Raw genomic sequence first — 15,645 nt, forward strand, 5'->3', positions numbered from 1 at the left:
CTCTTTCTCTCTCTTTCTCTCTTTCTCTCTCTTTCTCTCTCTCTCTCTCTCAGCCTCTCTCTCTGTCTCTCTCACTTTCTGTCTCTCTCTCTCTCATCCTCTCTCTCTCTCGCTTTCTGTCTCTCTCTCGCTTTCTCTCTCTCTCTCTCTCTCTCTCTCTCTCTCTCTCTCTCTCTCTGTCTCTCTCTGTCTCTCTCTCTCTCTCTCTCTCTCTCTCTCTCTCTCTCGGTCTCTCTCTGTCTCTCTCTCTCTCTCTCTCTGTCTCTCTCTCTCTCTCTCGGTTTCTCTCTGTCTCTCTTTCTCTCTCTATCTCTCTCTGTGTCTCTCTCTCAGCATTTCTCTGTCTCTCACTCTCTCTGTCTCTCCCTCTCTGTGTCTCTCTCTCTCTCTGTCTCTCTCAGCCTCTCTCTCTCCATGCTGAGAAACCGGCCTACTCTGATTTAGAGTCATGCAGCTGGGCTCACCTTGGATAACCCTTGTGGTGGTTTAGAGTCTGATTTAGGTCTGATTGTTATTGGTACTCTGAACCTCACCTGGACAGACTGGATAACCATCTCAGCCTGTAAGGACCTGGGGGTCTGCCTGGGGGGCTGCCTGGGGGGTCTGCCTGGGGGGCTGCCTGGGGGGGGCTGCCTGGGGGAGGGTGGGGGGGGCTGTCTGGGAGAGGGGGGGGGGCTGTCTGGGGGAGGGTGGGGGAGGGGGGCTGTCAGGGGGAGGGTGGGGGGGGGCTGTCTGGGAGGTAGCCTAGTGGTTAGAGTGTAGAGGTGGCAGGTAGTCTAGTGGTTAGAGTGTTGGACTTGCAACCGAAAGTTGTCTGGGGGGAGGGCTGTCTGGGGGAGGGTGGGGGGGGCTGTCTGGGGGGGGGGCTGTCTGGGGGAGGGCTGCCTGGGGGAGGGTGGGGGGGGCTGTCTGGGGGGGGCTGTCTGGGGGGAGGGCTGTCTGGGGGGAGGGTGGGGGGGGCTGTCTGGGGGGGGCTGTCTGGGGGAGGGCTGCCTGGGGGGAGGGTGGGGGGGGCTGTCAGGGGGAGGGCTGCCTGGGGGGAGGGTGGTGGGGGCTGTCTGGGGGAGGGCTGCCTGGGGGAGGGTGGTGGGGGGCTGCCTGGGGGGAGGGGGGCTGTCTGGGGGGAGGGTGGGGGGGGGCTGCCTGGGAGGGCTGCCTGGGGGAGGGTGGGGGGGCTGTCAGGGGGAGGGCTGCCTGGGGGAGGGTGGTGGGGGGCTGTCTGGGGGAGGGCTGCCTGGGGGAGGGTGGTGGGGGCTGCCTGGGGGGAGGGGGGGCTGTCTGGGGGAGGGCTGCCTGGGGGAGGGTGGGGGGGGGGGGGGCTGTCAGGGGGAGGGCTGCCTGGGGGAGGGTGGGGGGGGGCTGTCAGGGGGAGGGCTGTCTGGGGGAGGGTGGGGGGCTGTCAGGGGGAGGGCTGCCTGGGGGAGGGTGGTGGGGGGCTGTCTGTGGGAGGGCTGCCTGGGGGAGGGTGGTGGGGGGCTGCCTGGGGGAGGGGGGCTGTCTGGGGGAGGGTGGGGGGGCTGCCTGGGAGGGCTGCCTGGGGGGAGGGTGGGGGGGGCTGTCAGGGGGAGGGCTGCCTGGGGGGAGGGTGGTGGGGGGCTGTCAGGGGGAGGGCTGCCTGGGGGAGGGTGGTGGGGGGCTGTCTGGGGAGGGCTGCCTGGGGGAGGGTGGTGGGGGGCTGTCTGGGGAGGGCTGTCTGGGGGGAGGGTGGTGGGGGGCTGTCAGGGGGAGGGCTGCCTGGGGGAGGGTGGGGGGGGCTGTCAGGGGGAGGGCTGCCTGGGGGAGGGTGGTGGGGGGCTGTCAGGGGGAGGGCTGCCTGGGGGGAGGGTGGGGGGGGGGGGCTGTCTGGAGAAAGTGAAACGATGCAGTTAATCTGAAGTGCTTTTAAATGTGTTTTTTATTTATTTAACGTTTCTAAATTGCTTTCAACACATCATTTAGAAGCGCATTGCATAGCGGTGGGTGTAGTGTCGTGGCGCCACCCCATCAGAAGAGGAGGCGTGGCTTATTTGGGGCGTGGCTTTGAATCGGGGCTAATGGCATCTAAATTACACTATAGGGACTTGGGAATACGATGTCATTGCTAAAGTAGGCACATATTTAGTAGAAAACAGCTTCGCCATCATCATCATCATCATCATCATCATCATCATCATCATCATCATCAGCATCATCCTGTTGTCAAATATACTTTAGACAGATGGCAACGTTGTCAATAGAATGTTCTTCAAAAATAGCTAGCAACGCTAACGGTAGCTAGCTAAAATCTGGAGATCTCCCCTCAAGCTTAGCGAGCTAGCGTTATACTGCATCTAAACTCAATCTGGTGACACTAATTATTTGCTTTCTTTAGAAATGTCATTATGTTTTCAACCCACTGTAATAAACGTTAGACCTAGGCAAGTCAGTTAAGAACACATTCTTAATTTCAATGAGGGTTAGCTGCCTTGTTCAGAGGCAAAACAACAGATTTTACATTGGCAGCTCGGGGATTCGATCTTGCAAACTTTCGGTTGCAAGTCCAACACTCTAACCACTAGACTACCTGCCACCTCTACACTCTAACCACTAGGCTACCTCCCACCTATACACTCTAACCACTAGGCTACCTGCCACCTCTACACTCTAACCACTAGGCTACATGCCACCTCTACACTCTAACCACTAGGCTACCTGCCTCCTCTACACTCTAACCACTAGGCTACCTGCCACCTCTACACTCTAACCACTAGGCTACCTGCCACCTCTACACTCTAACCACTAGGCTACCTGCCACCTCTACACTCTAACCACTAGGCTACCTCCCACCTATACACTCTAACCACTAGGCTACCTGCCACCTCTACACTCTAACCACTAGGCTACCCTGCCACCTCTACACTCTAACCACTAGGCTACCTCCCACCTCTACACTCTAACCACTAGACTACCTGCCACCTCTACACTCTAACCACTAGGCTACCTCCCACCTCTACACTCTAACCACTAGACTACCTGCCACCTCTACACTCTAACCACTAGACTACCTGCCACCTCTACACTCTAACCACTAGGCTACCCTGCCACCTCTACACTCTAACCACTAGGCTACCTGCCACCTCTACACTCTAACCACTAGGCTACCTGCCACCTCTACACTCTAACCATTAGGCTACCTGCCTCCTCTACACTCTAACCACTAGGCTACCTGGCCTCCTCTACACTCTAACCACTAGGCTACCCTGCCACCTCTACACTCTAACCACTAGGCTACCCTGCCACCTCTACACTCTAACCACTAGTCTACCCTGCCACCTCTACACTCTAACCACTAGGCTACCTGCCACCTCTACACTCTAACCACTAGACTACCTGCCTCCTCTACACTCTAACCACTAGGCTACCTGCCTCCTCTACACTCTAACCACTAGGCTACCTGCCACCTCTACACTCTAACCACTAGGCTACCTGCCTCCTCTACACTCTAACCACTAGGCTACCTGCCACCTCTACACTCTAACCACTAGGCTACCTGCCACCTCTACACTCTAACCACTAGGCTACCTACCACCTCAACACTCTAACCACTAGGCTACCTACCACCTCTACACTCTAACCACTAGGCTACCTGCCACCTCTACACTCTAACCACTAGGCTACCTGCCACCTCTACACTCTAACCACTAGGCTACCTGCCCCCTCCACACTCTAACCACTAGGCTACCTGCCACCTCTACACTCTAACCAGACTACTACCTATTTGTGTTGTTTAACCAAACAGGAAGTGGAGTCTAAAAGGTTGCAACTTGAAATATAACTATGTTTTAATAATGAAATAGAACTCTTCAATCCTATATTTGGTTTCAACAAACATTGTTGTTTTTTTTCAATTGAGAAAATCAGATTTATTTTAATTGTAATTAATTGCGGTCATTTTTATCCAAAGAGGTTTTTTTTTTTTACAGTTTAGTAGTCTGACTGTCTGTAAGCATCTCGGTGTGGGGTCTGAATATTTACAGTCTCTGCAATCCAGTTAGGTAACTGGGTCTTGTTTTTAGGGGCTGGACTTTTACCACTATAGTACTATTGTTATTCCATGCGCGTGCAAATATGAATTTCCAAGACTGTGTCCTTCTGCTAAAACTGATATTTCTTATTTTGTTTTTGAAGTTACAAGCCTGAAACATAGACTGCTGCCACCCTGTGGAAGCTATGGGAATTGCACCCAGGGAGCTAATTCTCAATATGACATTTCTCTTGCATTTCTAAGAGGATGGACTCTCAAAAACAAAACAAAACATTCTAGTTGGTTTTGTCTTTGTATTTTCTCCTACCATATCAATTGTGTTATATTCTCCAACATAATTTTAGCATTTCTATAAACGTCAAAGTGTTTTCTTCCCAATGGTACCCATTATATGCATATCCTGGCTTCTGGGCCTGAGCAACCGGCAGTTTACTTACTTTTAGGGGCTGGACTTTTACCACTATAGTACTATTGTTTTTCCCTATAGATGCCAGGGAAGAGTACCTGGTCCTACGGCCCCTAGTGCAGGCTGAGGTGTGACTCTCTTCTCCCCTCCCTCTCCTCTCTAGATGCCAGGAAGAGTACCTGGTCCTACGGCCCCTAGTGCAGGCTGAGGTGTGACTCTCTTCTCCCCTCCCTCTCCTCTCTAGATGCCAGGAAGAGTACCTGGTCCTACGGCCCCTAGTGCAGGCTGAGGTGTGACTCTCTTCTCCCCTCCCTCTCCTCTCTAGATGCCAGGAAGAGTACCTGGTCCTACGGCCCCTAGTGCAGGCTGAGGTGTGACTCTCTTCTCCCCTCCCTCTCCTCTCTAGATGCCAGGAAGAGTACCTGGTCCTACGGCCCCTAGTGCAGGCTGAGGTGTGACTCTCTTCTCCCCTCCCTCTCCTCTCTAGATGCCAGGAAGAGTACCTGGTCCTACGGCCCCTAGTGCAGGCTGAGGTGTGACTCTCTTCTCCCCTCCCTCTCCTCTCTAGATGCCAGGAAGAGTACCTGGTCCTACGGCCCCTAGTGCAGGCTGAGGTGTGACTCTCTTCTCCCCTCCCTCTCCTCTCTAGATGCCAGGAAGAGTACCTGGTCCTACGGCCCCTAGTGCAGGCTGAGGTGTGACTCTCTTCTCCCCTCCCTCTCCTCTCTAGATGCCAGGAAGAGTACCTGGTCCTACGGCCCCTAGTGCAGGCTGAGGTGTGACTCTCTTCTCCCCTCCCTCTCCTCTCTAGATGCCAGGAAGAGTACCTGGTCCTACGGCCCCTAGTGCAGGCTGAGGTGTGACTCTCTTCTCCCCTCCCTCTCCTCTCTAGATGCCAGGAAGAGTACCTGGTCCTACGGCCCCTAGTGCAGGCTGAGGTGTGACTCTCTTCTCCCCTCCCTCTCCTCTCTAGATGCCAGGAAGAGTACCTGGTCCTACGGCCCCTAGTGCAGGCTGAGGTGTGACTCTCTTCTCCCCTCCCTCTCCTCTCTAGATGCCAGGAAGAGTACCTGGTCCTACGGCCCCTAGTGCAGGCTGAGGTGTGACTCTCTTCTCCCCTCCCTCTCCTCTCTAGATGCCAGGAAGAGTACCTGGTCCTACGGCCCCTAGTGCAGGCTGAGGTGTGACTCTCTTCTCCCCTCCCTCTCCTCTCTAGATGCCAGGAAGAGTACCTGGTCCTACGGCCCCTAGTGCAGGCTGAGGTGTGACTCTCTTCTCCCCTCCCTCTCCTCTCTAGATGCCAGGAAGAGTACCTGGTCCTACGGCCCCTAGTGCAGGCTGAGGTGTGACTCTCTTCTCCCCTCCCTCTCCTCTCTAGATGCCAGGAAGAGTACCTGGTCCTACGGCCCCTAGTGCAGGCTGAGGTGTGACTCTCTTCTCCCCTCCCTCTCCTCTCTAGATGCCAGGAAGAGTACCTGGTCCTACGGCCCCTAGTGCAGGCTGAGGTGTGACTCTCTTCTCCCCTCCCTCTCCTCTCTAGATGCCAGGAAGAGTACCTGGTCCTACGGCCCCTAGTGCAGATGCTGGAAGGTGTGGTCCTACTCCCCTAGTGCAGGCTGAGGTCTGACCCTTCTCCCCTCCCTCCTCTCTAGATGCCAGGAAGAGTACCTGGTCCTACGGCCCCTAGTGCAGGCTGAGGTGTGACTCTCTTCTCCCCTCCCTCTCCTCTCTAGATGCCAGGAAGAGTACCTGGTCCTACGGCCCCTAGTGCAGGCTGAGGTGTGACTCTCTTCTCCCCTCCCTCTCCTCTCTAGATGCCAGGAAGAGTACCTGGTCCTACGGCCCCTAGTGCAGGCTGAGGTGTGACTCTCTTCTCCCCTCCCTCTCCTCTCTAGATGCCAGGAAGAGTACCTGGTCCTACGGCCCCTAGTGCAGGCTGAGGTGTGACTCTCTTCTCCCCTCCCTCTCCTCTCTAGATGCCAGGAAGAGTACCTGGTCCTACGGCCCCTAGTGCAGGCTGAGGTGTGACTCTCTTCTCCCCTCCCTCTCCTCTCTAGATGCCAGGAAGAGTACCTGGTCCTACGGCCCCTAGTGCAGGCTGAGGTGTGACTCTCTTCTCCCTCCCTCTCCTCTCTAGATGCCAGGAAGAGTACCTGGTCCTACGGCCCCTAGTGCAGGCTGAGGTGTGACTCTCTTCTCCCCTCCCTCTCCTCTCTAGATGCCAGGAAGAGTACCTGGTCCTACGGCCCCTAGTGCAGGCTGAGGTGTGACTCTCTTCTCCCCTCCCTCTCCTCTCTAGATGCCAGGAAGAGTACCTGGTCCTACGGCCCCTAGTGCAGGCTGAGGTGTGACTCTCTTCTCCCCTCCCTCTCCTCTCTAGATGCCAGGAAGAGTACCTGGTCCTACGGCCCCTAGTGCAGGCTGAGGTGTGACTCTCTTCTCCCCTCCCTCTCCTCTCTAGATGCCAGGAAGAGTACCTGGTCCTACGGCCCCTAGTGCAGGCTGAGGTGTGACTCTCTTCTCCCCTCCCTCTCCTCTCTAGATGCCAGGAAGAGTACCTGGTCCTACGGCCCCTAGTGCAGGCTGAGGTGTGACTCTCTTCTCCCCTCCCTCTCCTCTCTAGATGCCAGGAAGAGTACCTGGTCCTACGGCCCCTAGTGCAGGCTGAGGTGTGACTCTCTTCTCCCCTCCCTCTCCTCTCTAGATGCCAGGAAGAGTACCTGGTCCTACGGCCCCTAGTGCAGGCTGAGGTGTGACTCTCTTCTCCCCTCCCTCTCCTCTCTAGATGCCAGGAAGAGTACCTGGTCCTACGGCCCCTAGTGCAGGCTGAGGTGTGACTCTCTTCTCCCCTCCCTCTCCTCTCTAGATGCCAGGAAGAGTACCTGGTCCTACGGCCCCTAGTGCAGGCTGAGGTGTGACTCTCTTCTCCCCTCCCTCTCCTCTCTAGATGCCAGGAAGAGTACCTGGTCCTACGGCCCCTAGTGCAGGCTGAGGTGTGACTCTCTTCTCCCCTCCCTCTCCTCTCTAGATGCCAGGAAGAGTACCTGGTCCTACGGCCCCTAGTGCAGGCTGAGGTGTGACTCTCTTCTCCCCTCCCTCTCCTCTCTAGATGCCAGGAAGAGTACCTGGTCCTACGGCCCCTAGTGCAGGCTGAGGTGTGACTCTCTTCTCCCCTCCCTCTCCTCTCTAGATGCCAGGAAGAGTACCTGGTCCTACGGCCCCTAGTGCAGGCTGAGGTGTGACTCTCTTCTCCCCTCCCTCTCCTCTCTAGATGCCAGGAAGAGTACCTGGTCCTACGGCCCCTAGTGCAGGCTGAGGTGTGACTCTCTTCTCCCCTCCCTCTCCTCTCTAGATGCCAGGAAGAGTACCTGGTCCTACGGCCCCTAGTGCAGGCTGAGGTGTGACTCTCTTCTCCCCTCCCTCTCCTCTCTAGATGCCAGGAAGAGTACCTGGTCCTACGGCCCCTAGTGCAGGCTGAGGTGTGACTCTCTTCTCCCCTCCCTCTCCTCTCTAGATGCCAGGAAGAGTACCTGGTCCTACGGCCCCTAGTGCAGGCTGAGGTGTGACTCTCTTCTCCCCTCCCTCTCCTCTCTAGATGCCAGGAAGAGTACCTGGTCCTACGGCCCCTAGTGCAGGCTGAGGTGTGACTCTCTTCTCCCCTCCCTCTCCTCTCTAGATGCCAGGAAGAGTACCTGGTCCTACGGCCCCTAGTGCAGGCTGAGGTGTGACTCTCTTCTCCCCTCCCTCTCCTCTCTAGATGCCAGGAAGAGTACCTGGTCCTACGGCCCCTAGTGCAGGCTGAGGTGTGACTCTCTTCTCCCCTCCCTCTCCTCTCTAGATGCCAGGAAGAGTACCTGGTCCTACGGCCCCTAGTGCAGGCTGAGGTGTGACTCTCTTCTCCCCTCCCTCTCCTCTCTAGATGCCAGGAAGAGTACCTGGTCCTACGGCCCCTAGTGCAGGCTGAGGTGTGACTCTCTTCTCCCCTCCCTCTCCTCTCTAGATGCCAGGAAGAGTACCTGGTCCTACGGCCCCTAGTGCAGGCTGAGGTGTGACTCTCTTCTCCCCTCCCTCTCCTCTCTAGATGCCAGGAAGAGTACCTGGTCCTACGGCCCCTAGTGCAGGCTGAGGTGTGACTCTCTTCTCCCCTCCCTCTCCTCTCTAGATGCCAGGAAGAGTACCTGGTCCTACGGCCCCTAGTGCAGGCTGAGGTGTGACTCTCTTCTCCCCTCCCTCTCCTCTCTAGATGCCAGGAAGAGTACCTGGTCCTACGGCCCCTAGTGCAGGCTGAGGTGTGACTCTCTTCTCCCCTCCCTCTCCTCTCTAGATGCCAGGAAGAGTACCTGGTCCTACGGCCCCTAGTGCAGGCTGAGGTGTGACTCTCTTCTCCCCTCCCTCTCCTCTCTAGATGCCAGGAAGAGTACCTGGTCCTACGGCCCCTAGTGCAGGCTGAGGTGTGACTCTCTTCTCCCCTCCCTCTCCTCTCTAGATGCCAGGAAGAGTACCTGGTCCTACGGCCCCTAGTGCAGGCTGAGGTGTGACTCTCTTCTCCCCTCCCTCTCCTCTCTAGATGCCAGGAAGAGTCCTACCTGGTCCTCTTCTCCCCTCCCTCTCCTCTCTAGATGCCAGGAAGAGTACCCCTAGTGCAGGCTGAGGTGTGACTCTCTTCTCCCCCCCTCTCCTCTCTAGATGCCAGGAAGAGTACCTGGTCCTACGGCCCCTAGTGCAGGCTGAGGTGTGACTCTCTTCTCCCCTCCCTCTCCTCTCTAGATGCCAGGAAGAGTACCTGGTCCTACGGCCCCTAGTGCAGGCTGAGGTGTGACTCTCTTCTCCCCTCCCTCTCCTCTCTAGATGCCAGGAAGAGTACCTGGTCCTACGGCCCCTAGTGCAGGCTGAGGTGTGACTCTCTTCTCCCCTCCCTCTCCTCTCTAGATGCCAGGAAGAGTACCTGGTCCTACGGCCCCTAGTGCAGGCTGAGGTGTGACTCTCTTCTCCCCTCCCTCTCCTCTCTAGATGCCAGGAAGAGTACCTGGTCCTACGGCCCCTAGTGCAGGCTGAGGTGTGACTCTCTTCTCCCCTCCCTCTCCTCTCTAGATGCCAGGAAGAGTACCTGGTCCTACGGCCCCTAGTGCAGGCTGAGGTGTGACTCTCTTCTCCCCTCCCTCTCCTCTCTAGATGCCAGGAAGAGTACCTGGTCCTACGGCCCCTAGTGCAGGCTGAGGTGTGACTCTCTTCTCCCCTCCCTCTCCTCTCTAGATGCCAGGAAGAGTACCTGGTCCTACGGCCCCTAGTGCAGGCTGAGGTGTGACTCTCTTCTCCCCTCCCTCTCCTCTCTAGATGCCAGGAAGAGTACCTGGTCCTACGGCCCCTAGTGCAGGCTGAGGTGTGACTCTCTTCTCCCCTCCCTCTCCTCTCTAGATGCCAGGGAAGAGTACCTGGTCCTACGGCCCCTAGTGCAGGCTGAGGTGTGACTCTCTTCTCCCCTCCCTCTCCTCTCTAGATGCCAGGAAGAGTACCTGGTCCTACGGCCCCTAGTGCAGGCTGAGGTGTGACTCTCTTCTCCCCTCCCTCTCCTCTCTAGATGCCAGGAAGAGTACCTGGTCCTACGGCCCCTAGTGCAGGCTGAGGTGTGACTCTCTTCTCCCCTCCCTCTCCTCTCTAGATGCCAGGAAGAGTACCTGGTCCTACGGCCCCTAGTGCAGGCTGAGGTGTGACTCTCTTCTCCCCTCCCTCTCCTCTCTAGATGCCAGGAAGAGTACCTGGTCCTACGGCCCCTAGTGCAGGCTGAGGTGTGACTCTCTTCTCCCCTCCCTCTCCTCTCTAGATGCCAGGAAGAGTACCTGGTCCTACGGCCCCTAGTGCAGGCTGAGGTGTGACTCTCTTCTCCCCTCCCTCTCCTCTCTAGATGCCAGGAAGAGTACCTGGTCCTACGGCCCCTAGTGCAGGCTGAGGTGTGACTCTCTTCTCCCCTCCCTCTCCTCTCTAGATGCCAGGAAGAGTACCTGGTCCTACGGCCCCTAGTGCAGGCTGAGGTGTGACTCTCTTCTCCCCTCCCTCTCCTCTCTAGATGCCAGGAAGAGTACCTGGTCCTACGGCCCCTAGTGCAGGCTGAGGTGTGACTCTCTTCTCCCCTCCCTCTCCTCTCTAGATGCCAGGAAGAGTACCTGGTCCTACGGCCCCTAGTGCAGGCTGAGGTGTGACTCTCTTCTCCCCTCCCTCTCCTCTCTAGATGCCAGGAAGAGTACCTGGTCCTACGGCCCCTAGTGCAGGCTGAGGTGTGACTCTCTTCTCCCCTCCCTCTCCTCTCTAGATGCCAGGGAAGAGTACCTGGTCCTACGGCCCCTAGTGCAGGCTGAGGTGTGACTCTCTTCTCCCCTCCCTCTCCTCTCTAGATGCCAGGAAGAGTACCTGGTCCTACGGCCCCTAGTGCAGGCTGAGGTGTGACTCTCTTCTCCCCTCCCTCTCCTCTCTAGATGCCAGGAAGAGTACCTGGTCCTACGGCCCCTAGTGCAGGCTGAGGTGTGACTCTCTTCTCCCCTCCCTCTCCTCTCTAGATGCCAGGGAAGAGTACCTGGTCCTACGGCCCCTAGTGCAGGCTGAGGTGTGACTCTCTTCTCCCCTCCCTCTCCTCTCTAGATGCCAGGAAGAGTACCTGCTCCTACGGCCCCTAGTGCAGGCTGAGGTGTGACTCTCTTCTCCCCTCCCTCTCCTCTCTAGATGCCAGGAAGAGTACCTGGTCCTACGGCCCCTAGTGCAGGCTGAGGTGTGACTCTCTTCTCCCCTCCCTCTCCTCTCTAGATGCCAGGAAGAGTACCTGGTCCTACGGCCCCTAGTGCAGGCTGAGGTGTGACTCTCTTCTCCCCTCCCTCTCCTCTCTAGATGCCAGGGAAGAGTACCTGGTCCTACGGCCCCTAGTGCAGGCTGAGGTGTGACTCTCTTCTCCCCTCCCTCTCCTCTATAGATGCCAGGAAGAGTACCTGGTCCTACGGCCCCTAGTGCAGGCTGAGGTGTGACTCTCTTCTCCCCTCCCTCTCCTCTCTAGATGCCAGGAAGAGTACCTGGTCCTACGGCCCCTAGTGCAGGCTGAGGTGTGACTCTCTTCTCCCCTCCCTCTCCTCTCTAGATGCCAGGAAGAGTACCTGGTCCTACGGCCCCTAGTGCAGGCTGAGGTGTGACTCTCTTCTCCCCTCCCTCTCCTCTCTAGATGCCAGGAAGAGTACCTGGTCCTACGGCCCCTAGTGCAGGCTGAGGTGTGACTCTCTTCTCCCCTCCCTCTCCTCTCTAGATGCCAGGGAAGAGTACCTGGTCCTACGGCCCCTAGTGCAGGCTGAGGTGTGACTCTCTTCTCCCCTCCCTCTCCTCTCTAGATGCCAGGAAGAGTACCTGGTCCTACGGCCCCTAGTGCAGGCTGAGGTGTGACTCTCTTCTCCCCTCCCTCTCCTCTCTAGATGCCAGGAAGAGTACCTGGTCCTACGGCCCCTAGTGCAGGCTGAGGTGTGACTCTCTTCTCCCCTCCCTCTCCTCTCTAGATGCCAGGAAGAGTACCTGGTCCTACGGCCCCTAGTGCAGGCTGAGGTGTGACTCTCTTCTCCCCTCCCTCTCCTCTCTAGATGCCAGGAAGAGTACCTGGTCCTACGGCCCCTAGTGCAGGCTGAGGTGTGACTCTCTTCTCCCCTCCCTCTCCTCTCTAGATGCCAGGAAGAGTACCTGGTCCTACGGCCCCTAGTGCAGGCTGAGGTGTGACTCTCTTCTCCCCTCCCTCTCCTCTCTAGATGCCAGGAAGAGTACCTGGTCCTACGGCCCCTAGTGCAGGCTGAGGTGTGACTCTCTTCTCCCCTCCCTCTCCTCTCTAGATGCCAGGGAAGAGTACCTGGTCCTACGGCCCCTAGTGCAGGCTGAGGTGTGACTCTCTTCTCCCCTCCCTCTCCTCTCTAGATGCCAGGAAGAGTACCTGGTCCTACGGCCCCTAGTGCAGGCTGAGGTGTGACTCTCTTCTCCCCTCCCTCTCCTCTCTAGATGCCAGGGAAGAGTACCTGGTCCTACGGCCCCTAGTGCAGGCTGAGGTGTGACTCTCTTCTCCCCTCCCTCTCCTCTCTAGATGCCAGGAAGAGTACCTGCTCCTACGGCCCCTAGTGCAGGCTGAGGTGTGACTCTCTTCTCCCCTCCCTCTCCTCTCTAGATGCCAGGAAGAGTACCTGGTCCTACGGCCCCTAGTGCAGGCTGAGGTGTGACTCTCTTCTCCCCTCCCTCTCCTCTCTAGATGCCAGGGAAGAGTACCTGGTCCTACGGCCCCTAGTGCAGGCTGAGGTGTGACTCTCTTCTCCCTCCCTCTCCTCTCTAGATGCCAGGAAGAGTACCTGGTCCTACGGCCCCTAGTGCAGGCTGAGGTGTGACTCTCTTCTCCCCTCCCTCTCCTCTCTAGATGCCAGGAAGAGTACCTGGTCCTACGGCCCCTAGTGCAGGCTGAGGTGTGACTCTCTTCTCCCCTCCCTCTCCTCTCTAGATGCCAGGAAGAGTACCTGGTCCTACGGCCCCTAGTGCAGGCTGAGGTGTGACTCTCTTCTCCCTCTCCCCTCCCTCTCCTCTCTAGATGCCAGGGAAGAGTACCTGGTCCTACGGCCCCTAGTGCAGGCTGAGGTGTGACTCTCTTCTCCCCTCCCTCTCCTCTCTAGATGCCAGGAAGAGTACCTGGTCCTACGGCCCCTAGTGCAGGCTGAGGTGTGACTCTCTTCTCCCCTCCCTCTCCTCTCTAGATGCCAGGAGGAGTGTCCGGTGGGCTGGTACGGTCCTCAGTGCAGCCTGCGTTGTGACTGTCAGAACGGTGCTAAGTGTTACCATATCAACGGGGCGTGTCTCTGTGACACAGGCTTTAAAGGACCTCACTGTCAGGAGAGGTTCTGTCCGCCAGGCCTGTACGGACTCATCTGTGACAAGTACTGTCCCTGTAACGCCTCCAACACTGTCAGGTACATAGGACATTACACTGACTACCCCTGACTTAGATCATGTCATTTTCATTGTAGTTAATTATCGTGTTTCCTACGCTAAACTATGTAGAATATTGGCCTGTTGGAAACTACAACTCCCTACTACATCACACAGTTCAGGCTGGATCTGATTTATCTCTAGAGAAACTACAACTCCCTACTACATCACACAGTTCAGGCGGGATCTGATTTATCTCTAGAGAAACTGTGAAATGTGCACATTGAGCTCACAGAAGAAAAAAAATGAACGAAATGGAATTCAAATAATTGAACCGATGTTTGTCAATCAGTTGTTTAAAAAAAAAAAAAAATTACTTTAAAAAAGCAAGAATAAAAAATAAAGAGAGTCGCACACTCACACATATAAACTCCAGGTAATTTATTGGGTAAATAATCAATGTTTTCGGCTTCAATGTGCCTTCATCAAAAATGAAAAATAACAGAAATGCTGGTGAATTGAAGCACTAATGCTCTGATGCTGGTCCTGGAACAGAAAGATCATCATCAGAGTCTGATGCTGGTCCTGGAACAGAATGATCATCATCACAGTCTGATGCTGGTCCTGGAACAGAAAGATCATCATCACAGTCTGATGCTGGTCCTGGAACAGAATGATCATCATCACAGTCTGATGCTGGTCCTGGAACAGAATGATCATCATCACAGTCTGATGCTGGTCCTGGAACAGAATGATCATCATCACAGTCTGATGCTGGTCCTGGAACAGAAAGATCATCATCACAGTCTGATGCTGGTCCTGGAACAGAAAGATCATCATCAGAGTCTGATGCTGGTCCTGGAACAGAATGATCATCACAGTCTGATGCTGGTCCTGGAACAGAATGATCATCACAGTCTGATGCTGGTCCTGGAACAGAATGATCATCATCACAGTCTGATGCTGGTCCTGGAACAGAATGATCATCATCAGAGTCTGATGCTGGTCCTGGAACAGAAAGATCATCATCACAGTCTGATGCTGGTCCTGGAACAGAAGGATCATCATCACAGTCTGATGCTGGTCCTGGAACAGAAAGATCATCATCAGATTCTGATGCTGGTCCTGGAACAGAAAGATCATCATCAGAGTCTGATGCTGGTCCTGGAACAGAATTATCATCATCACAGTCTGATGCTGGTCCTGGAACAGAATGATCATCATCAGAGTCTGATGCTGGTCCAGGAACAGAATGATCATCATCAGAGTCTGATGCTGGTCCTGGAACAGAATGATCATCATCACAGTCTGATGCTGGTCCTGGAACAGAAATATCATCATCACAGTCTGATGCTGGTCCTGGAACAGAAAGATCATCATCACAGTCTGATGCTGGTCCTGGAACAGAATGATCATCATCACAGTCTGATGCTGGTCCTGGAACAGAAAGATCATCATCACAGTCTGATGCTGGTCCTGGAACAGAAAGATAATCATCACAGTCTGATGCTGGTCCTGGAACAGAATGATCATCATCACAGTCTGATGCTGGTCCTGGAACAGAAAGATCATCATCACAGTCTGATGCTGGTCCTGGAACAGAATGATCATCATCACAGTCTGATGCTGGTCCTGGAACAGAATGATCATCATCACAGTCTGATGCTGGTCCTGGAACAGAATGATCATCATCAGAGTCTGATGCTGGTCCTGGAACAGAAAGATCATCATCACAGTCTGATGCTGGTCCTGGAACAGAAAGATCATCATCACAGTCTGATGCTGGTCCTGGAACAGAATGATCATCATCACAGTCTGATGCTGGTCCTGGAACAGAAAGATCATCATCACAGTCTGTGTAAAGGAGAAAAGGGAGACCTTGAGCCTCTGAGGGCTATAGGAGTACGTTGGTCAGGATGGATGGAACACGTTGGGATGGATGGATGGATTGATGGATGGATGCTATGGGAACATGTTGGTCAGGATGGATGGATGGATGGATGGATGGGGCGGCAGTGTAGCCTAGTGGTTAGAGCGTTGGACTAGTAACCGGAAGGTTGCAAGTTAATTTGATTTGTTGATTCTGCTCCAGCTGTCACCCCTTGTCAGGGGAGTGCAGCTGTACAGCAGGATGGGCGGGGCTCTACTGCAACGAGACCTGTCCACCTGGTTACCACGGCGATGGATGCAGATTGCCGTGCAGCTGTTCCCACGGGGCCGACTGTCACGGAGTCACTGGGGCCTGCATCTGTGCCCCTGGTTACATGGTGAGTTCTTCTTCTTCTTCCAGAGGGTGTCCAGTAGGTGTGCTGAC

General features: G+C 55.7%; 1 protein-coding gene across 1 annotated transcript in view; it reads left to right on the forward strand.

The window, feature by feature from the left end:
• megf11 (multiple EGF-like-domains 11) overlaps nucleotides 1–15,645 on the forward strand; it is a 551,700-nt gene that overhangs the window by 389,521 nt on the left and 146,534 nt on the right. The window contains exons 11-12 of the mRNA XM_064990212.1: nucleotides 13,160–13,372; nucleotides 15,424–15,598. Coding sequence (XP_064846284.1) covers nucleotides 13,160–13,372; nucleotides 15,424–15,598 — 388 coding nt within the window. The remainder of the gene's footprint in view (nucleotides 1–13,159; nucleotides 13,373–15,423; nucleotides 15,599–15,645) is intronic.

The sequence above is a fragment of the Oncorhynchus masou genome, chromosome 15 (genome assembly GCF_036934945.1).
Source record: "Oncorhynchus masou masou isolate Uvic2021 chromosome 15, UVic_Omas_1.1, whole genome shotgun sequence".
NCBI lineage: Eukaryota > Metazoa > Chordata > Actinopteri > Salmoniformes > Salmonidae > Oncorhynchus > Oncorhynchus masou.